Below are 23,499 nucleotides of genomic sequence, written 5' to 3'. Positions count from 1 at the left end.
TTTTACCTGAAGAATACTTTAAAGACAGAACACAAGAGTTGGATCACAAGCATGTGAACATATATTTCTCCTAGCTTTCCAGTTTCAGTAAGTGTATTTACACAGAAAAATACATTTCTTCATGTAGTAATTTCAAAAAACTATATATCTCAGTGATTCAAAATGAAAAGTATACAGTTAAGCTCTTAGGTCTGATGGCTGCAGTGAAACAGTCACATGACACAGTTTTGTACGCTGCAAACATTTTAATGATTATTGTTGAGAATACATTTTGGAAATTTCTTTACTTCAAACTGCAACAAGTTAAATAAATGTTTATAATATACAAAGAAAATACAACCAAAAGTAAAACTTGCTTTAAGTGTGCCTTGCACCTAAACCAGTGTTTTCTCCCCCCCCTTAATATATCTTTATTTTTGAACTGCACAAACACACTTAAGAATTTGAACTTTATAGTATGCCATTTAGGAAATAAAAATATACTCCCCACCTCAAAGAAATAAAAAGGCTGTGCATGATTATATGCCAAACAAAAGAGAGAACACTAGATATACTCTGATAGTGCAGGCATCATTAAAAAGGAAAAGAAAAAGCTTGAGATGCTCATTAACTCTCTATGTTTAAAGGAAGCAGGATTTTTGACCAAGTAGCTTAAAAGCCAGCAAAACAGGCATCAGTGATGGCAACTGTAGTGTATGAAGTATGAAATGACAAACTTTACACAAATACACTGTTAGAAATTTACCAATGAACACTGAAGATCTGAGAAGCTGCTCTTTGGAACAGTCAAGTAGGACCACCTAATTCCAGTCACATGAGCCCTTGTAGCAACACAAAGTGTTCTGTGCTATATACTTGCTGGCTGGATAGTTAAAGGATTTGTTTTGTCATTAGCAGCTAACGAACTTATTCCATGTGTTCTTAAAGCCTTAATGGTGGAAAAAAGGCAAGTGTCATTAGCATGGAGGATCATATACTTCTCTGCACACAAACACAAGAGGCTTCACTAGAATTTTAAGTGTCTGATGTCTCCCATTGCACTTCAAAGCTCAGTTGAGATGAAAGCCTTTCTCCATTGTAGCAGCTAGCAGGCGCTCTCTCATGATCTCCTCCGAAGAGTATTCCGGCAACTTTAGATAATGTACACATGTATTCACTGATGGGTAGCTTGCATCAGTAGCATCAACCTACAGAAATAGAAGTGAAAATAACAGAAGACCATGACTTTAAATATGTATTTCTTTCAATCCTTAAGTATCTTAATTCCGTTTAGATTCCCCAGTAGCCAGAGTTTGTACCTTGCGTACAACTGTGAGCCTAGGATGCAAGTTAGCCAGTCCACCTGGGGGTAGAGTTGAACAACCAGTGGTAAACTGCAGGAATGCATTCCTCTCATCTGAAGACATGCCACACAAAACCCTCACAAACCTAAGGAAACCTGGGCTAAAAGAAGAAAAATAAAGTTATATTGATTTGATAGCTGATTTAAATGAAAAATACTACCATTACTGTATAAGACAGCAATAACCCTAAAAACAAATATCCGCATGTTGGAAGAACAACACTGTCTAGAGACTCTTGGGTAAGTAGGAAATAAGCTGATACAAACTACTTGAAAAATACCCTTCAAAGACTGATACAGATAGACTGAAACACTGATGGAGTATAGGAATCAAATATGCAACAGCGGCAGCAAATCAGAAAAGCTCAAGATGCATATGCATAATTCACCCAAATATGGCTAAACTAGCAACAGGGACCTGAAATAATATATTTTTGTTACAGTGAAATAAAGTATCATTATATGCTACAACATGGATGAATTTCATAATTATACAGGAATGCCTTCCTCTCATCTGAAGACATGCCACACAAAACCCTCACAAACCTAAGGAAACCTGGGCTAAAAGAAGAAAAATAAAGTTATATTGATTTGATAGCTGATTTAAATGAAAAATACTACCATTACTGTATAAGACAGCAATAACCCTAAAAACAAATATCCGCATGTTGGAAGAACAACACTGTCTAGAGACTCTTGGGTAAGTAGGAAATAAGCTGATACAAACTACTTGAAAAATACCCTTCAAAGACTGATACAGATAGACTGAAACACTGATGGAGTATAGGAATCAAATATGCAACAGCGGCAGCAAATCAGAAAAGCTCAAGATGCATATGCATAATTCACCCAAATATGGCTAAACTAGCAACAGGGACCTGAAATAATATATTTTTGTTACAGTGAAATAAAGTATCATTATATGCTACAACATGGATGAATTTCATAATTATAATATTAAATAAAAGAAACCAGACCTTAGAGAATACATACTGCATGATTTCATTTACTAAAGTTCAAAAAGCAAGCAAAATTAATCAATGGGAATAGTGATTTAATGACTAGAAAAGAATAAGATGGGGATGGGGACTTCTAGAGTTGTTTCTTGTTCTGGGTACCAATTATACAGGTGTGTCCATTTTGTGAAAATTCTCCAGGATGTATGTGCAATTTGTGTACTTCTCTGTTATGCTTCAATAAAAACTTTACTTAAAAAAAAAAAAAGCTATATATACAATGTCATTTAAGTTTAAAATAATAATACTTTCTCATTTACATCACTTTGAAAACTTAAAAAAAAATACAGGGCTTACAGTCAACAAATGTCAGTGGTATGAAAGAAAAAACATCCGAGGAACTGTTGATTAAAAACATATCACAACTAAATATAATTTCCTGACGGGGGAGAATGGGAGTGAAGTGAGTGCTATTAAAGAGATCGCTGGAATAATCAACAAAGCTGGAATGTAGACTATAGATTAGCTAATAGTACGGAATCACAAATTTGCTAACTAGTATGGCTACGTGGGAGTATGGCCATATTCTGAGGAACGTACACTAATGTATTACAGAGTAAAGGTACAAGATATATGCAACATATCCTCAAATGGTTCAGAAAATACATATGTGTGTGTGTGTCTGTGTGTGTGTGTGTGTGTGTGTGTGTATAAAGAGATAATGTAAAAGAAATACAGCAAAACGTTACGTACTGGTGATTCTGGTAAAGGACACATAGGAATTCTTAACTATTCTTCAACTTTTCCATAAGATTGAAATTATTTGAAAATAAAGGTTAATATAAAAGCAATAAAGCCTAAGGGTTTACAAATGACGCAGTTTTTAAAATGATGAACAGTTAAAACACAGTGAGAAAAGGAATGTTAAACATCAGCCAAGATGACTTTTTGTGTGAACTCAGCCTTATCGGTGAATATTCATCTTGGTAACGGTGAGACTTAACTACTTTCTCATTTTATGCGTATAATTCACTGAGTCATTTAGAGAACCTGCCATTTGATTTTGGGACATAAACAATTTGTTGATCTTAGAAAATAACCATCACATACCTATCACGTGTATAACCCAACTTAGGTTCAGTATAATTAATAATATCCTCTGCTGCCCAGGATGGCGACTGATTTCCACAAAGAATCATTTGGACTTCTTCATGGCTGAAGGAACTTAATTTCTCCATTGGAAAAACTTTATTAAACCCATCTACATTACACACACAGCAAAAACACAAAAACAAAACACATAACTCAGTTTCTAAGTTATAATTTCAAAATAACAAATTTCAAATCAAGATAACTAAATGAATAGAAAAATATTAATAAATATTTGAAAAAGCAAATATAAATGAAAATAGCTTGAAATAAAAACTGTCCTAGGGTTTTAAGTACAGAAATTTTTGCTTATTATCAGAAATGTAGACAGGGAGAGAATATTCAGACACTGGTCAGTAGCCAAATTCTAATAATTTCCCAATCAGTTCTTATGTCATACAAGCCAGCCAAGGCTATGTTCTCATTTTTAAAACTAATAAGTGATAAGCAGTCAATGTATTTTGCATCAATCTTTACTTGAAGAATTTAGGTTCTAACATAGTTTAACTCATCTTGATCATGTAATATTGAAAGTATGCAACAATATTATATCCACTTACAAATGAAAAAATAGAAGCCAAAAGTGGGTCCCTCATTACTCAGGAGGACCAAGCTGAGGGTATGCCACAGCTTGAAAATGTTCCAACCTGTTCTGAGTACTCTGCAGGACCTAACTGTTGGGAAGACAAAACGCTAGAGGGCAAATCTAGAGATTACTAGCAATTTTTGAGCATAGCAGTACCTTAATTTCAGCTGTCTCAAAGTAAAAGGAGAGGGATTCAACTAAAGAGCCTTAAAAATTACCTCTAAAGGCTTCCATCTGTTTCTGAATACCCATATGCATACAAAAGTCAAACATCAAATCCACATATTCTTCTGCATTATCCATTGTTACCATCTGCAAAGGAAAATTTGTCAACGTAATTGTTAATATCTAGGAATATTTCAGTAGCGCCTAGTACAAGTGGCCTCATTAAGAGGAATTTTCTGGACTAAGAAATATAACAAAAGCAAAATTTGTACCTCATCTTCACCACTTGGCTTGAGATCCACAGCTGTAAAACCATATATTCTTGAGGAAGGGCAAAACTGGAAATTTAAACTGGGAGGACAGAAAAGGATTAGATTAACATTCAGCTACCGGTGGTGTTTAATTTTTAAAACACTGCCGCCAAAACCATGAGCACCTCCCCCAACAATAACAAAATCACTATACCAGCTTAGATATTAAGTATGGGGCCTTTTAAAATGCAAAACCGTGTGCCCAAAAACTACTTGGCCAACTGTTTACCAAACCTGGCTTTGCAGGCATTTCATGAAACATCACCTTTCATGTTTCACTTCCTCCTTAGGCACAAAATTAATCAACTATGGATTTTTGTAATGAATTATGGTAGCAACATGTTTACAAGTTTTTTTTGTTTTTTGCAAAAGAAGCTATTTTTTTTTTTACTAAAGTTGTTCATGCTCTGTTTTTACCCCCGCCTCAAGTCAAACCTTGAACATATGAACAACTTATCAAACACAACTTCTCAATGTTATCATCAAAGAAAGAAGGAAGGAAGGAAAAAAAAGACAGCAAAGCTTTGCAGTCAATCCAAAATCACAGTTTAACATACCAAGGGTATAATAATTACATGTATATAAATTAATAGAATTTTATCAAAAGATCTACAGCATCTGAGTTAGTTAATGCAGCCACTGGGGATAAGGTTTACATACAAAGCAAACTATTCTGAGGTTTTTCAAGTAGGCTATATATATCAATTAGCTAATGAATTTGTCAAAATATTATTGGCTTTGGACTTTATACAAGATATATATAGTTATCACATTTCATAAATCAGATAATCTTTCAGACGTCTGATGATTAATAAACTATATTCTGGTATTCTGAGTGCCCTCTTTATAATATTAACAAATCAAAGGATCAAATCAAAAATCGATATTTCCTAAAGCATCTTATTATTGTTAACAGACTGTATATTCATATATTGCAAATCAGTGAAGACAAAGGAACAAAAGCTTTAGAATTTATTCATCCATTAGGTCGAAGAGTATATACATATATATATATATATATATATATACATAAAGCTTACCCTAAATCCTCTATGCTAAGTGGAGGCCCAGAACCTGATGGATTCTTCAGCACTAATTCTTGTAATTTTGTGTTCTTCTCATCTTCAGAAAGACCTTTGTTGCTTAAAATCTGGCGCCTCTTGATAGCAAGGTCTTTAATTTCTTTTAAAAATCTGGCTCTGTGTGGGTTTACTAGTTCAAAGTCTTCCCAAGTTAAAATTCCATTAAACCAAGCTGGGGGTTTTGGTTTGGGGGGATCTAGAATAAATTCTGATTTTGAATCCTCTTCAAAGCTTCCTACTGAGAGTGAATCATGACCTTCCTCTGTAGAGGCTTCAGACTGACTTTCAGTACAGTGTAAGTCTCTATCACCTCGTGACTCATAAATCAGTTTACTCATATTGCTTTTAATGTCACCCATACACATAAGTTTAAAGAAAGGTTTAGAAATAGGTAAGTCCACAAGTCTGTTGTCTTGAATGCATTTGGCCAAGAAAATTCCAAGGAAATGAAAGAGTTTTGTGATCCTTTCAAGCTCATCACTATCTTGTGGAAATGGAGCTGTAAACAGTCCACATGATCTCTGAACATAGTATCCAGGAGGTTTCAATCCACCTCCAAGATCGACCTAATTTTTTAGAGGGAGAAATGCAAAAAAAATGAAAAGATCCATAAACATCTTAATTCAACTATCTAAAAGTATCTATAAACACATTTTATTAAATAGGTTTTATAGACTAAATTTTACCCTTTAAAAGCATTTTAATAGTATCAGGATTATTCAATAGTAAAAGAGTCAGAAAACCTGGCTTACATTCTGGAAGCATAACTGAATTTTAACTTTCTAAAAGCAGAATCGCAAATCAAATCACAAAATGGGAAGTATATCTTACATGACGAGATTCATCATCTGGAAAGTTATCATCACAAAGCCAAGCTCCCAAATCAGTTCTCTGGAATTCTGCTGCCACCAGAGCATAAAATTCTAATGTGGGCCCCAAGCCAGTTCCTTCTTCTCCTAAAAATTCAACCTAAACATGAACAAATAAATTATGGGGGAAAGTAAGCCTAAAAAATTTTTTAATGATCCCATTCTTGCCAAAATCCAGTCCTACTGTAACATACTTTTTTTTATAGTAGCAGTATAATATAAGCCACACAGAAGTTTTTATTCCAGTTTTTCTAAAGAGAAATTTGATTTGTTGTACGCTATTACATATTTAGACACTGTGGTCAGCATTGTCCATACATCAACTTACTTCTCGCAACAAACCTACAAAATAAATTATCATGTCCTTTTCATACCAAAGGAAACCAAATTTCAGATAAAGAGGTTATATATCATTTGCTTGAGGAAATGATGGTATACAGACTTATGTGTGTGTGCATGCACACGCGTGTCTATGTGACAGCAAAACCTAAACTCTTCCACTTATTTCTGACTTTAGGCAATCACTTTAAAGGTTTTTTATCCATACTCCATATATTCCAAAAATTATTTGAGGCAGCTTACAAAAACACACAGTGCATGTTTAAAAAAATAATAATAATAATAATTGAGAATTATCTGTGTTAGAGGACTATATGGGTAAGAAGAATAAGATGAAGGCACAGAAAATTCTTTTTTCGGGGGTGGGGGTCGGGGGTGAACTGGCAGCGCGCGGATCTCAGTTCCCCAGACAGGGATTGAACCTGTGCTCCCTGCAGTGGAAGCACAGGGTCCTAACCACTGGGCTGCCAGGGAAGTCCCAGGCACAGAAATTTTAAAGTGAAAACCATAAGCCTTATACATTTTCTAGAGATGTACTGTATTTATCATAATCAGTCTGTGATCCAAAAATAAACAAACCAGGTGGCTGACATCTGTGACAGGAGAGGTATTTCTTTCCTTGTCTCTCATATATGAGGAATAATATGTATATAGGATATAATCAACAATGCCCACAATAACATTTCTGCAGTAAATATACCAAATTTCTTACTGCCATTTGCTACAACATCTCTCAATATCTTCATGAGTGAAGATATTCTTTGCTGCTCATTAAGCCACGAGATCCTGACCCCTGAGGAGGTGAGCTGACATCCTCTTACGAAAGATGCTCTGCCAGAGAAGGCCTTTGCACAGAGGGCAGAGAAATCCATCTACACTTCTATCTAATGCAGTTTTTTATGTGGTGGAAGACACAGACTGGTTCTCTAATTGTCAGTCCTGCACACTAAAAGAAATTATATAGAGGTACCTCAAGAACTGATTTCCGATCTGCATGTATTTGCATGACATTCTCAGCCCACTCCATCAGTGATTCACCACGTGGAACTTTCACTCTTTCATGCTTGAGACGACCAACACGAAACTCTCCAGGATCATCTCGCCTTACACTACTTGTGGTCCTTGTTCTTTCCACAGTGGCCTCACGTCGGTTTTGTAACCACACTATTGCTCTGAAATAGAAAAATACGTATGTAGCTGTAGCATACAGCAACAACTGAAAGTACTACTAAACCAGCAACAAAATTCAAAGACTTAAGAATTTTTTTAAAATAGTATTTTATCAGATGATCAAATACACTAATCTTATTTCCTTAAACAAACTGAGAAAATACTGAGTCTATATTTTCCCTTTTTACTTTAGCAATTAACAGATCAAAATAAAGGTCTGTGGTCCAACCCCACACAACACATAAAAATATAGACAAACTCATAATACATAAAATATAAACATTTCCTAAATCAGAGAATGTAAAAAATGGTTAAGCTATCTTTATTACTGTGATACAAATTGAAAGCCAACACAGAAACAGTGTTGTGATTTTGAAACATTTTCTTTTTAACAATGCAGAGTTAACCTATCTAGGATGGGAGAAAGAATCTTGAATTAAGAATAAGAAGATGAAAGATCTACTCTCATGTGTGCTACAATTTTTTTGGTACTCTCAGGCCAATCAGCTATGTACTTTGAGAATCAGTTTCCTCATCTATAAAATAAAAATCAGGGAGTTCCCTAGTGGTCTAGTGGTTAGGATTCGGGGCTTTCACTGCCATGGCCCACATTCAATACCTGGTCAGGGAACTTAAGATCCTGCAAGCTGTGTGGTGCAGCCAAATTTTTTTTAAAAAATTGAAAAAAATAAAAAACCCAAAAAACAAACCCACACATATAAAATAAAAGTCATAACCAATGCCATTAATCACGGCGGGCCTATAGTGCTATGTGTGCAAATGCTTGGTAAATGACATGAAATGGTACAACAATGTAACTAAAGGCAACAGGCAGCTCCATTTAAATTATAACTTTTCTACATCTACTTTGAAAGTACTCTGGGTATTCAATCACTCAACAAATATTTACTGAGCATCTACAACGTGCTATACACTGCAGCTAGAGCAGTGAACAAAACTGCCAGAAATTCCTGCCCTCATGAAACTTTCATCTAGTGAAGGAGACAGAAAAACAAAAAGTAAAATGGTATGTTAGATGGTAGTAAGAGAAAAATAATGGCCAGAAGATATATTTTAATGTTATCAAAGCTATTTGCAAGCATTAAATTTTGTATTCTTGGGAATTTCAGCAACTAATAATTTATGTAAGCCACTTAAATACTGTACAAGAAATGCTAGCTAATGGAAAACACAGTACTTCAATCCACACTGCTTCAAGAGAGCTTATATTCAACTGGAAATCAAAAAATGTATAATGTTGACAACTCTTTTTTTTTTTTGGCCATACCTCACAGCTTGCGGGATCTTCGTTCCCCCACCAGGAATTGAACCCATGCCCTTGGCAATGAAAGTATGGGGTCTAAACCACTGGACCACCAGGGAATTCCCAAATGTCGACAACTCTTTATGAGAAAACAATATATTCCCTTCATCAATCTTGATATAAAGTATATATGTACATTTTAAGCTTATATAAAACATATTTATTCTAAAAATGTAAAATGATACACCTCCTACCTTGATGCACCAAATGCTGTACATGTGAAATACAGCTGTCTAGTTTCAAATGGTATTAGAAAAGGACACTTGCTGGTTAACTGTTCACACCAGTCTGGCAGAGCCCCACTTGCCAATGCCAATGGCTCCTGCAAATTAACAAATAACAATGTCTTAAAGCAATTATGAAAGAAGACAAAAAGGAGTCAATTCTTAACAGGAGATGGCGTGAGGTAGAAAAGGAAGGAGAGGCAATACGTTCAAAGTCCAACAGATTGAAGAGTTCAAATATCTGGTTTTATTACCTCAATCTGCTGCAAAATTTTTGTTGTGATTTTTTTGCTAGTGAATTCATCTGGTGGAAAAGTAAACTGAGGCTGCTCATCACCTTCTGTAAAAGTAATAAAATTAATAAAAATATAAACTGACTTGCCACAGAATGCCACAGAAACGAAACAAGGCTTCTTACAGACCTTCTTGGGATATTCTTGAATAAGGGTCACTTGCAACTATATACAGAATACGCAGAAGCTGAAGGACATCTTCTACTCCACAAGAATTCTGTCCATTGCCTGCTTTGGCCTGAGGTTGTTCTTTTGTCAAATTAAGAATATCACTACTTTGAAGAGTAGAAATGGCCCCCTGGTTTAACCCAGACTTTGTTCCATGCTCACAAAAATCCTAAAGAAACAATTAGGAAAACTAGCCATTAATCATTTTCAAGAAAGCAATATATCATCCTATTAGCATTAATGTGAAAAGGCTGGAATTCTTCAAAGAATTGCCTTCTTTTAAAATAAAAACAGTATCACCCAAGTCAAAGCTTAACCAAGCTTTGTTCTAAACCAAGAAAATTCTCAAAATATGACCACTAAAAGCCACAGTTAAAACTACGTATTTAGATCCAATGCCACAAACCATATTTGAAATTTTAGCATTGGCATATTAACAATGTTAATTCAACTTCTTTTTTTTAGTATGTCCCAATGAACTGCTCTTCCTCAAGAATATTTAAAAAGCTGCAAAGCACAAAGCCATTCCCAATCAAAATAGTGTTCTGATGCCAATATATACCTTATATGCAGCTATGAGCTGAGAACAATTTCTGTTTTTCCTAATACTTTTATTAGTGCCAGTTAATTTCCAGTGGCGCAGGAAAGCGGCGTCTGCATTCTTCTGCAGGTAGGTTATCAAGTCATTCTTTGGTAATTCATCAGTGCCAAGATACTGTTCCACATGCTCTATAGACCAACAACCCTACAATAGGAAAAACGAAATGTTGGCATTTCCTGATTATAAAGTTTATGCTACTTCACATGCATTACATAAGGTAGCTTTAAGATCATGCATTTAACCTAAAGAATCCCATGTTGGGCTTCCCTAGTGGCGCAGTGGTTGAGAGTCTGCCTGCCGATGCAGGGGACACGGGCTCGTGCCCCGGGCCGGGAAGATCCCACATGCCGTGGAGCGGCTGGGCCCGTGAGGCATGGCCGTTGAGCCTGCGTGTCCGGAGCCTGTGCTCCACAACGGGAGAGGCCACAACAGTGAGAAGCCCGCGTACCGCAAAAAAAATCCCATGTTGCTGATTTCTCCCTTAATTGTTCAATTGAAACACAGCGTTAGTTTTTCTTTTACTAAGTAGCCAAGAGCAAGACTCATTTCCTAAAAATAACTTACCATTTTTCCATTTTCCTTTTCTTTGTCAGAATCTTTCATTTCTCTGTACATAATTCTAAATATGAAGATATTATTCAAGTTAATTCATAAATCAAACGATTTGTGGTTATTTCTAATAAGCCTTCAATTCTTTAAAAACATGTATGAATGATGACATTCATTAGCTACATGCTTACATGAAATACTGAACTCAGGGAGAATTTATAAGAAAAAATATTAATTTGTTAAACATAGGGAATAGCAGAAATCATATTCCTGAAAAAGAGTTATGGTTTATAAATTGAGCATTATTAAGAAGAAAGCATATATCAAACCTAGAACTTTTAAAAGATATAAAGTAATATGCCATATCTTATAACTTTCATACATTGTTTGTAAAAATAAAATAAGATGTGTTTGTATCTGTGTCTAGATGGAAAGAAGGATAAGAATAACAAGGACGAAGAGGCAGTTGAGATCAAATTTTATATTCCAATAAAAACTGAAGGACGAGAATGCCATGAAGACCTTCTGTTCTATCTCAAAAAGACCTAGATTACTTTATTGAACATTATCTAAGATTATCAGTGATGTTAAGAGAATATCGGAAAAATAAACTAAGAAAAGTGAAGTTACATAGGATGACTATGATATAATTATTTATAATATTAAATTATATTAAATTATTTATATTATTAAATAACAAATATTATTATAGGTAATACTTACTGAGCACCCTCTACATCTCATACAGTACTGAATCTACTTTACATATATTAATTCACTGATTCCTCACAACCACTCTCATTTTACAGATTAGAAAAGGAGGTACTAAAATGTTAAATAAATTTGCCCAAGGTCATTGATATTATTTAGTGAATGAATAAATGAATGAACAAAGAGAGGTAGGTTTAACTCACAGACCCCAAAGCAAATAACAGAAAATATTTACTACTATATACACAATCCCAGTCAAAGAGTTCAACAATTATTACATAAGGAGCTAGTCTAGATTATTTCTAAAGCTCCTCCCAGTTGTAAGCTTTAACCTTTCTCCATCAGGAATCTTATCTATTCCTGTAAACCAAGAGAACTAAATCTTTTCTGTTCCTATAATACAAAATATAGAAAATATTTCTTGGCTCATACACTATGAAAATATCTACTTAAAACATTAAGTTAAAATATCTTACGTGTACGTTGGCTCCCAAATACGCCTAAGTTTATCTGATTTCACATTGCCGTTACACGACAACTGAAGCAATTTCTGTACATAGTAAAAGATGGTTGATCTGAAATTAGTGAGTGGTAATTCAACTTCACGAGTTGTTCCAAGACCTGTTACTTTCAAAGTGAGGGCTAATCGAGGTGACGGAGTACATTCAACTTCTTCCAAGAGCTCTGAATGAGGTGTTCCTAAAAATATGGAAGATATGAAAAACAATTACACTAAAATAAGCAGTCCAGAAAGAGCACTGCACCAAGAGACAGGTTACATGAAATCTAAACGTTTCTGCCGTATATCAGCTACTTAAGATTCTCCTGGGGACTTCCCTGGTGGCAGAGTGGTTAAGAATCCACCTGCCAATGCAGGAGACACGGGTTCGAGCCCTGGTCCCTGGTCAGGGAAGATCCCACATGCTGCGGAGCAACTAAGCCCATGCGCCACAACTGCTGAGCCTGAGCTCTAGAGCCCGCAAGCCACAGCTACTGAAGCCTACGTACCTAGAGCCCGTGCTCCGCAACAAGAGAAGCCACCGCAACTAGAATCCCACGCACTGTGCCCCGGCTCGCCGCAACTAGAGAAAGCCCCTGCGCAGCAATGAAGACCCAATGCAGCCCAAAATAAATAAATAAATAAATTTATTTATATATTAAAAAAACTATAGCTATTGTCAATCTTAGAAAAAAAAAAAAAAGATTCTCCTGGCCTCAATATTTTTGTTTTTTTAAAATGTGAAGAATACAGTTAGGTTAAAGACAGTGTACTAGAGAAGAATTTATACATATGATAAGAATCTCTAGTTTTTATTAGGATATACATGAGAATTGTATATTTCAGAACATTTTATTTTTATGAATGAGAAAACTAAAATTATTAGTAATACTACATACAGAGAAAACCACACACTCAGTTAAAGACTTATCAACCTTTTGCTTGCATTGAATGAGTCTGTTATGAAGTAAACACACATACACACAAATACAAGTAGTTTCATACATATTTAGTGATGTACTCTCTTTTTTTTAATCTCAGGACTCTTCCTCATATCATGATATAGTTTTATAAAGTATTGTTTTATACACTGCATGACATCCCATTGTACTTTAACTGAACCATATCCATTATATAATGAAGGTCATTTCCAATTTTTAAAGAATACTTCTGTAGTCATCTGAGTGCAGAGCCAATACTTCTATAGTACCAATATGTAGTAGTAAAAATATGAAATATATTGCTAAAGAACTCTATTGAAAATCTGTACCTATTTATACTCCCTAGAATAGGTTTTCCTTTTTTTTTTTTTGTGGTACACGGGCCTCTCACCCTTGTGGTCTCTCCCGTTGTGGAGCACAGGCTCCGGACGCTCAGGCTCAGTGGCCATGGCTCGCGGGCCCAGCCACTCCACGGCATGTGGGATCTTCCCAGGGCACGAACCCATGTCCCCTGCATTGGCAGGCAGACTCTCAACCATTGCGCCACCAGGGAAGCCCTAGGTTTTCCTTTTTGAAGGGACCTTGGAACATCTTGATCCATACTCATTCTCACCATCATACATCACATACCTCACATTATACTATAAACTGCACTTACGTTCATATTTAACATAGATATCTTTTTATCAAGTAATAAGTACATTCCACAGCAACATTTAAGTCTTCTTGAAGGATAATATACTGATTACAATAGCTGACATATATTGAGACATACATCAGGTACCATGCTAGACACTTTACATATCTCACCTCATTTAAACCTTGTAACTACCTTATCAAACAAGGACTTTATTTTCCCCATATAAGAGATGAGGAAAGCCAGGCTTACACAGATTAGGGGATTTGCCCAGTGTATTAGTTTCCTATTGCTGCTATAACAAATTACCACAACTGAGTGGTTTAAAACAACACAAATATATTATCTTATAATTCTAGAGGCCAGAAATCTAAAATGGGTTGGGCAAGGCTTTGTTCCTTTTTGAGCCTCTAGGGAAGAATCCATTTCCTTGCCTTTTCTAGCATCCAGAGTCTTCCCATGTTCCTTGACTCATGGCCCCTCATCACTGTGATTGCTGCTTCCTATTGTCAAATCTCCTCTGACTCTGACCCTCCTGTTTCTCTCTTATAAGGGCACTGGTGATTACGTTGGGCTCACCCAGAAAAACAGGATAATTTCTCCATCTCAAGATTCTTAATCACATGTACAAAGTCTCTTTTCTCATGTTAAGGTGACATATTCACAGATTCTAGAGGTTAGGACCTACATATCTTTGGGAGGGGGCCATTAGTGTGCCTACCACACCCAAAATAGAGTTGTAAGAGATGGAGCTGGCACTCAGGCTGATTGACTCTGGAGGCCATAACTAAAACCACTATATAGCTTTTCAAAGTAAAAGCTGCATGGCAGTAATGCTTAGCAATTTTGATCCAGCAGAAAACAGAATACAAATTATCTACCTTTAAATGAGTCCTTGCTTTAAAATTTATACAAATGTAAAACACAGCGTGTTTTTAAAATACTATAATTTTATAGCCAAGACATGGAAGCAACCTAAATGTCTATGGACAGATGAATGGATAAAGATGTGGTGTGTATATATACACAATGGAATACTACTCAGCCATAAAAAAGAATGAAATAATGCCATTTGCAGCAACATGGACAGACCTAGAGATTATCATACTAAGTGAAGTAAGTCTGACAGAGAAAGACAAACACTGTATGATATCAGTTATAATGTGGAATCTAAAATGTGATACAAATGAACTTATTTATAAAACAGAAACAGACTCACAAATACAGAAAACAAACTTATGGTTACCAAAGAGGAAAGGTGGTGGGGGAGGGATAAATTAGGAGTTTGGGATTAGCAGATACAAACTACTACATATAAAATATAAACAACAACGTCCTACTGTATAGCACAGGGAACTATATTCAATATCCTGTAATAAACCATAATGGAAAGAATATGGAAAAGAATACATATATGTATAACTGGATCACTGTGCTGTAAACCAGAAACTAACACAACATTGTAAATCAACTATACTTCAATGAAAAATAAAATAAAATACTGTAATTTGCTCCTTTTAAAAAAATCTTATTTTTTTTAAGGATGCATGGCTGATACATAGTTTCTCTTGAAACCTTTTACTTATAACCTGCATATACAAGTAGTACCTTACTTTTTAAAACTATACAGTACTGGGCTTCCCTGGTGGCACAGTGGTTGAGAGTCCGCCTGCCGATGCAGGGGACGTGGGTTTGTGCCCCAGTCTGGGAGGATCCCACATGCCGCAGAGCGGCTGGGCCCGTGGGCCATGGCCGCTGGGCCTGCGTGTCCGGAGCCTATGCTCTGCAGTGGGAGAGGCCATGGCGGTAAGAGGCCCATGTACCGCAAAAACAAAAAACAAAAAAAACCCACTATACAGTACTACTTTATTTGGTACCTATTCAAATTAAATCACAAAAACTAAAATATAGTATACCTGGGGGTGGAATTTCTAGATCAGTTGTCTGCTGGACATTAGTACGACCAGGTCTAGGATCAAAAGCAGGAACCAAAGCTGAAAACTGCCGCTTTAGTACATAATCATCATCCCATGTTCTCCGGCGTCCCCCCTTAGTTTCATACTCTTCTTCTTCCTATTAAAATAAAATTCCACGTACAAACATTAAAAGGTAAAACTCTTCATTATTGCTAAAGTGATATGCTATCTATAAAATAAGGTATATGTCAAATACTTCTCTCTATAGGTATTACATGTCCTTATTCATCCATATTTCTTAAGCACAATATAAGCCAAACATGTAGATACATAAATTTCTTACTGATTTAAGTTTATAAAAAGTCGCTGTATGGTTAAAATTTCAAGAGTCACATATCTGGTAATAAAGCTAAATGAAAAGTCAAAAAAAGATAAGTAGCTTTAGTGATGGTTACACAAATCTATACATGTGATAAAATGACAAAGAACCATACACACACACTGGACCAATGCCAGCTTCCTGGTTTTGATACTGTACTCTAATTATGTAAGATGTAACCACTGGAAGAAACTGGACAAAGGGCACACAGGACGCTTCGATCTTTGCAACTTCCTGTGAACGTATAATTATTTATAAATAGGCTGGTTTTTTTGAAAAAGTGTAAACTGTATTACATACTGAATTACATACAAAACAGATACAGTGCTTGGAAGTTGCTTTAAATTACTATGGGGCAAATAGTTCAAATAAGTTCAACAAAGTGTTGATCTGTCAAATGATGGGTTCTTGGGGATTCATTGCACTATTCTTTCTACTTCTAGCATGTTTGAAAAATTCCATAATAAAAGTTTTTTTAAGGAACATTTTCTCCTCTCCTTCACTTTCTGTATCAACAAAAAAGAGATCAATGAATTGTAAATAAATGTCTGATGTAATAATTTTTAAATAATAATTATCTATATACTTAAATGTACACATATAGACCCCTCATATTTTGAACACTTAATTGAAATTAACCTTTATAACAAATCAAACTGACATTTGACAGCTCTGGAACCAGAATGTCTGGGTTTTTATCCTGGATCCAAAACTTCTATGTGTGATCTTTAGTAATCATGAGGCAGGAGATACATGGGCTCCAGGCTAGGCATTTAAAATTGGCCTCCTGTTTACATTTCTTGGGACGAGAAAAAGGCGGGCTTCACGCTGGACACTTACAACTAGCCTCCTGTTTGCACTTCCTGAGACAGGAGATAGGTGGGCTTCAAGGTTAGATATTTAAAACCAGCCTCCTGTTTGTAATTCAAAACAGAAATAACAATAGAAACAGGGTAAATATCCAGGCTTTGTCTCCTGAGGACACTCTAAGATAACAGTCACGGCAGGGACAGAGAGGGGCTAATCCCTGTTTGAGTAAAGATCAAGAGGTCACATATTTCCCATCCTTGGGGCGAGGGAGACACTGCACATGCGCAGAAAGGCTCCTTGGGAGTCAAAATGGAGGAGCCACCACCCCACAGTATGTGATGCCAAGGCCCCCCATAGGCCTCTGGGCTGGAATCCATCTTGGAAAAAAGTAGCACACACATATTGGAGAGGGCCCTAGGGCAGGGCAGGTGTGGAAACAGAAACCAGGTAATTGGCTAAGGATAAACAAAGACCAGGAAGAACTGCCTATATAAATGACTTACTATGCTCCTCATTAGGGGAGACGCCCAAACCCTTTCTCTCCAGGTGTGAATCTCTGCCTTGCTTCTGTCTTAATTAAACAAACTGTTTCTCTGTGTTCTCTCCCACTTGTCTGCTGTGTCTCTAATAATAAACTTTGTACCTGTTTTTACAGTTTTTGCCTCCTTAAGAAATGCATTTTTTAACGGGGGCAAGAGCCAGGGAAAATTTGCTTCTAGCTTCTAGTCCCTGCTTCTCCGGTGGCTAGAATTCCTGGTTTTCATCCAGGCTACCCAGGTTCAATTCTTGGGCAGGGAACTAAGACCTTGCTTCAAGCCACGGCTCACTGCTGCCTCTCCAAGGTCAATCACTTCACCTGAAAATTGGGACTAATAATAACCTCAAAGGGTTGTTGAAAGGACCGAATTAGTTAATATACATAAACAGTGCCTAGCACGTAATTAATGATAAATGTTATTTAATAGACTAACACTTCTATTACTCTACTATGAAAACTTAGAAAATAGCTATTAACCATTTTAGTATATGTTTACTGCCACCCAAAGGCCAAGATGAGCAGGTTTCAAGTAAGAAATTCCTGTATGCATTATGGTAGAGCAATCATGGACTCTATCTGGAATATGGAACCCAAGCAGTTGGGCAAGTTTCTTTTTGTTAACTCTATTTAGTAGCTTCCTGCCCTCACCCTGCCCCTGCTGTATATTTTTCTAGGCATTTTAGTTGGTGCTTTACTGTGAAAAGGGAAAAAAATACACTGTAGAGAAGGTAAACATGAAGATATTACCTGCTCCCCAATAGCTCGGCTCCCCGCTCCAGCTGGGACCTGTGGTAGCTGTGAGGTGACAGCATGGTGTGTTACATCAGAGCGGGAGCCAGCTCGACGCTGCAGGGATGGACGTCTCAGAATCTGATACAGAAAATGTAAAGAGACATGTCTAATTATCTGACCCATATATATCTCTATTCAGCCTTGACCTGAACTATAAACCTATATTACCAAAACTGTCATTAGAAAACTTCATATTCATTAGCCATGTACATAAAAGTTACAAAGTGAACGTTTTAAATTCATCATGCATCATATACTAACCTTCACAAGAATGTGATAATATTCTATATGTTTTCTAAGCAAGATATATACTAAAAGCATTTTTTGGAGTTCTCTAACCCCACTATAACTCAACTTATGAAAAAACATGTTTTAATCTAGTAACATTTTATAAAGGGAAATAAAAATTATACAAGAAGTTAAAATAAAAGGCATTTTCAGGCAATAGTTCAATTTGAAGACAATCACAGTTATCAAACACTAAGATTTCTGGATCATACTGCCTAAGCTTGGGTCCTACTTTTCTACTTAACTCTAAATAATAAGGGCAAATTATGTTTTCTATGTCTCTGTCTCATAGGTCTGTGTAAGGACTGATAAGGTAACATGCAGATACTGCTTACAAAACAGTAGGTACCAAAAAATTCTAAGTATAACTATTGTGGAAGAACCATGAAAATTATATTCTTTAGGATTAGTGCAGTTCTTCACACTTTAAAACCTGTGAAAACATCAGATGTGACGTAGTGTTTTTCAACTATGACCAATTTATTTTCTTTCAAAAAATGTCATAAATGCTCAGATTAAAAGTGCTTTTCTTAATTAACCACATTTTTCATACTGGTGCCATATCGCTTGCTTCAACGTTTAACCAGGACTTTGCTTTTCCTCTCATTTCAGTTATTAACATCCTGTCTTAGTTGAGAGAATGGGGGACTCTCTCTACCATAACCTCCTCGTATTCTTGGTCCTCCTGATTGTCATCTTCATTTTCATCATCTTCCTCATCTGGCTCCGGCAAGTCCTCATCATCATCTAGCTCAGCTAGCAGAGTACTGGCACGGCAGCTATCAAGGAAATCTAGAAAACAAAGCCAACGATCTTCCTCTTAACAGAATTAACAAAGCATAACAAAGTAACTTTGTGTATTGATTTTTTTTTTTTTTTTTTTTTTTTTTTGGTACGCGGGCCTCTCACTGTTGTGGCCTCTCCCGTTGCGGAGCACAGGCTCCGGAAGCGCAGGCTGGGGCACGAACCCGTGTCCCCTGCATCGGCAGGCGGACTCTCAACCACTGCACCACCAGGGAAGCCCCACAAACTGATTTTATAATACAAAGGTAAAATTCCAAAGGGACAAGTATAAAGGCCACATCTAGTACTGCCACTCTTTTACCACCACACATAAAGTATGAGTAACAATGGTAAATAGTCACAAGCATGGCAGAAAACAACATGGGATAAAGGATGGTCATAAACTAAATCTGTATCTACAAAATCATTTTTTTTTTCTTTTTCTTTTTGCGGTACGCGGGCGTTTCACTGGTGTGGCCTCTCCCATTCCGGAGCACAGGCTCCGGACGCACAGGCTCAGTGGCCATGGCTCACGGGCCCAGCCGCTCCGCTGCACGTGGGATCTTCCCGGACTGGGGCACGAACCCGTGTCCCATGCATCGGCAGGCAGACTCTCAACCACCGCGCCACCAGGGAAGCCCTACAAAATCATTTTTAAAAAGGTCAACAATATGGGGTATGTTAAAAAATAAAAACAATCCTATCATTCTCTGCACAAGTCACAGGAAACATAAAACGGTGGAACTGGAATCATTCCTCTCAACAATTATCTGTTGAGTACCTACTATGTGCCAAGAATTCCGTTAGCCACCAGGCATATGCAGTTGTAAACAAAATAGACAGGGTCTGAGCCCCCATGGAGTTTACAGGGCAGAGAGGCATTTAAAGGTAAACAAATGAATACATAAATATAAACTGTGAAAGATCTTACGAGGGAAAAGAACAGAATTAAGTTGATCAGAGAGACCTGAGTTTATCTATGTGACTGGGAAGATTACTTAATGATAATGACTACTTAAAGATAATGTCTATTTACTATGGAATAATGTTAGGTACCGTCTTTCATATTATGCAAATTATCTAGCACATAAAAAAGTTCAATAAACTTGAATCCCTTTTGTCTCCCTCCTTCTTAGGATCTCTTCCCTTCACCCTTCAGTAAAGATAAAGACAAATTTACATTGCCCCACATAAATGCAGATGCTGAGAAGCTGTTCCCCACAAGAACTGAAAACAAAAAGAGGAATAATGGATCTAAAACAAGGCACGTTTTTACTGGATCTGAAATTTAAAAAACTTCTATGGATAAGAAGACAATATAGTAGTATATACTCTATATTCCAAAAGAACATCCAGAAAACAATTTATAATTATTTAGTAGAAACTTGCATTTGTAAATTTCTGAACCAAATATAAAATTTTTTAAGTCTAATAATTATATAGGACTAAAAATTCTATGCCTTTTACTGTGACTTGCCATTGCTTATAAGACATATTCTGATTTCAGAATATTCACAGCTAAATTGGCACCATTTTTTCCTAAGTGACATAAGGTAATCTTATAATTAATGGCACCTTAAATTTGACAAAATATATTACCCCTAACATACGTAAAGTGCCATCCTGCAATTTAGGTAGTGGTTCTCATGAACATGATGTGGTAGTATACAAAATAAATCAATTCCACTTTTTGGTTTATTTTTAAAGGAAAAAGAAAATGTATATATAAATTCCACCTCCTATGTTACAATTCACTGAAGTCAGAGGTTTGTTTAACTCATCTTCCCTTTTTTTATCAGAGTATAAGAATATTATATATACATATATTTTCAAAAAGCTCCTTATTTTATACATTTGACCATATTACAGAATCAAATCATGTCCCTCCAAGTTTGCATATATAGAAATTATTTTATAAGGCAGATGTTACTCTGATCCTTCATATAGCAGCACTCAAAGAGTCCTCCAGTTTTAGAAATGTAGAAAAGGAAATTTTAACCACCAAAGAATAATTTTTAAAAGGCAACCAGTAGCCCTAACTCTTCAATATTCTTTCCTACTAGCTTACCCACAACTTTCTTAACCTTCACATAATTTAGAACTAAAGCTTAAAGTTAACATATTAACAGGGAGAAGCAGAAGGCCTCCATGAGAAAAACGAAAGTAGAAAAGTTTATTCAGTGAATTTACAATACTTTGGTGTAACAATCATCATCATTTTGCCATATACATATTTAATAGCTAAAGTAGAAACAGAGAGATGTAATGCTTTTCCTAAAACCACAGAACATCAGATGCAATTCCTGGCTTGGAACAGGAGAGGGCAGTCTCAGAAAAGAAGAGGAAAACATATTAAAATGATGTCTATATAAAATAGTACTTAAAATATATCTTCACATAAATTTTATTTTAAATTAACAAAAGTAATTTTGAAAAAAGAATAGGTGATCAAGGATGCATGATAAAAGGTATTCTAAAACAACAGGAATTTACCCTAAGGAAATACACAAAAATAAAATTCAAGGATGCTCATTCATAACAGTGTTGATGGTAATGAAAAGCTGTAGCTTAAATATCCAAAATGGGGGATTTATTAAATAATGATCATACAAACAGAGGAATATTTGGCAGCCATTTCATATGTTGTAGAAACTCATTGAACAATATGAAAATATTTCACAATGTACTGAGTGAAAAGAGCTTTCTGCAAAGGATAGAATCCCTTTTTGTTTAAAAAAACAAAAACCGAAAGACCATATATATCAAATGATATGTATTAAATGACAACAGTGGTTGTCTCTGGAAGGTATGAACTAGATGATTTTATCTGCTTCTATATTTCCTTTCTATAAAAAGTTTTACTTTTCTAATAAGATAAAATAAGATGATCAAAAACATATATTTTAATTGAATCAAATGGTTTTATCACTGACTACATACCATGGAAGCTATAATAATGTATAAAACCCCTAAGCAAAAATTAATTCATCTGAAAAAAATGCAAATGTTACCTAAATAAAGAATAATTTCCAAAAGACTTTGGTAATAGTGGTGATATTGTGATTTACAATAAAATAAATTTGGTCTTTGCCTCTGTTCTAGGCACTGAGTTCCTAAAACTCTTGGAATTTCCTAAGAGATAAGAGCAATAGAGGTGTCTTTTGTTATTCATAACCAGAGTTGGTTTGATGAGACTTTTAAAAAGCCCTAAGGTAATCTAAGGATCCACTGGTTGTTAGTGGAACCAACCACAAGTAGAGGGTTGGAACTTTCATCCCACCCCTTAGACCTCTGAGGAGAGGAGCTGGAGGTTGAGTCACCAATGGCCAATAATTTAATTAATGGTGCCTAAATCATGAAGCCTCAGAAAAAACCCCAAAAGGCTGGGGTTCGGAAAGCTTCCAGGTTGGTGGACATGAACACACTGGCAGGACAGGAGGGTCCCTAAACTCCATGGGGACAGAAGTTCCTGTGCTTGGGACCCTTCCAGACTTCACCCTATGCACCTCTTCCACCTGGCTGTTCTGAGTTATATATCTCTCTTTTTTTTTTGGCCGAACCACGCGGCTTGTGGGATCTTCGTTCCCCAACCAGGGATCAAACCCCGGGCCTCAGCAGTGGAAGCACGGAGTCCCTAACCACTGGACCGCCAGGGAATTCCCTATATATCCTTTTTATAATAAACTAGTAACCCAGTAAATAAAATGTTTTCCTGAGTCCTGTGAGCCACTCTAGCAAATTAATCCAACCCAAGGATGGAATCATGGAAACTTCCAATTTATAGCCAGTCAGTCAGAAGCACAGATGACAACCTGGACTTGTGATTAGTGTTGTGGAACTAAGACTTTAACCTGCGGGATCTGATACTATCTCCAAGTAGGTAGGTAGTGTCAGAATTGAGTTATATTTTAAGACATTGAGCTGATGTGGGAAAACTTCACACACATCTGGCGCTAACAACGTGCCAGAAGTGAAGCATTCTATGAGTATTAAAAGTACAGGAGACACACAGGAGTGTTTTTCTTCTTACATTACAACGTACAGGAACTATCAGTTTACAAAGCTTACTAATCTATC

At 36.1% G+C, this 23,499-nt stretch overlaps 1 protein-coding gene across 1 annotated transcript in view; it reads right to left on the bottom strand.

The window, feature by feature from the left end:
• Window positions 1–230: 230 nt before the first annotated feature.
• HECTD1 (HECT domain E3 ubiquitin protein ligase 1) overlaps window positions 231–23,499 on the bottom strand; it is a 94,061-nt gene continuing 70,792 nt past the window's right edge. Inside the window, exons 27-43 of the mRNA XM_007451264.1 lie at window positions 19,298–19,431; window positions 18,307–18,429; window positions 15,833–15,989; window positions 12,316–12,538; window positions 11,144–11,198; window positions 10,541–10,723; window positions 9,940–10,147; window positions 9,772–9,857; window positions 9,488–9,615; window positions 7,770–7,971; window positions 6,423–6,560; window positions 5,550–6,157; window positions 4,471–4,549; window positions 4,252–4,345; window positions 3,409–3,559; window positions 1,299–1,443; window positions 231–1,187 (exon numbers count right to left, since the gene is read on the bottom strand). Coding sequence (XP_007451326.1) covers window positions 1,050–1,187; window positions 1,299–1,443; window positions 3,409–3,559; window positions 4,252–4,345; window positions 4,471–4,549; window positions 5,550–6,157; window positions 6,423–6,560; window positions 7,770–7,971; window positions 9,488–9,615; window positions 9,772–9,857; window positions 9,940–10,147; window positions 10,541–10,723; window positions 11,144–11,198; window positions 12,316–12,538; window positions 15,833–15,989; window positions 18,307–18,429; window positions 19,298–19,431 — 2,852 coding nt within the window. The 3' untranslated portion in view covers window positions 231–1,049. The remainder of the gene's footprint in view (window positions 1,188–1,298; window positions 1,444–3,408; window positions 3,560–4,251; window positions 4,346–4,470; window positions 4,550–5,549; window positions 6,158–6,422; window positions 6,561–7,769; window positions 7,972–9,487; window positions 9,616–9,771; window positions 9,858–9,939; window positions 10,148–10,540; window positions 10,724–11,143; window positions 11,199–12,315; window positions 12,539–15,832; window positions 15,990–18,306; window positions 18,430–19,297; window positions 19,432–23,499) is intronic.

Source organism: Lipotes vexillifer, unplaced genomic scaffold (assembly GCF_000442215.2).
Source record: "Lipotes vexillifer unplaced genomic scaffold, Lipotes_vexillifer_v1.1 scaffold1765, whole genome shotgun sequence".
Taxonomy (NCBI): Eukaryota; Metazoa; Chordata; class Mammalia; order Artiodactyla; family Lipotidae; genus Lipotes; species Lipotes vexillifer.
The sequence above is the reverse complement of the archived record's forward strand: the minus strand, read 5'-3'. Positions and strand labels throughout refer to the sequence as shown.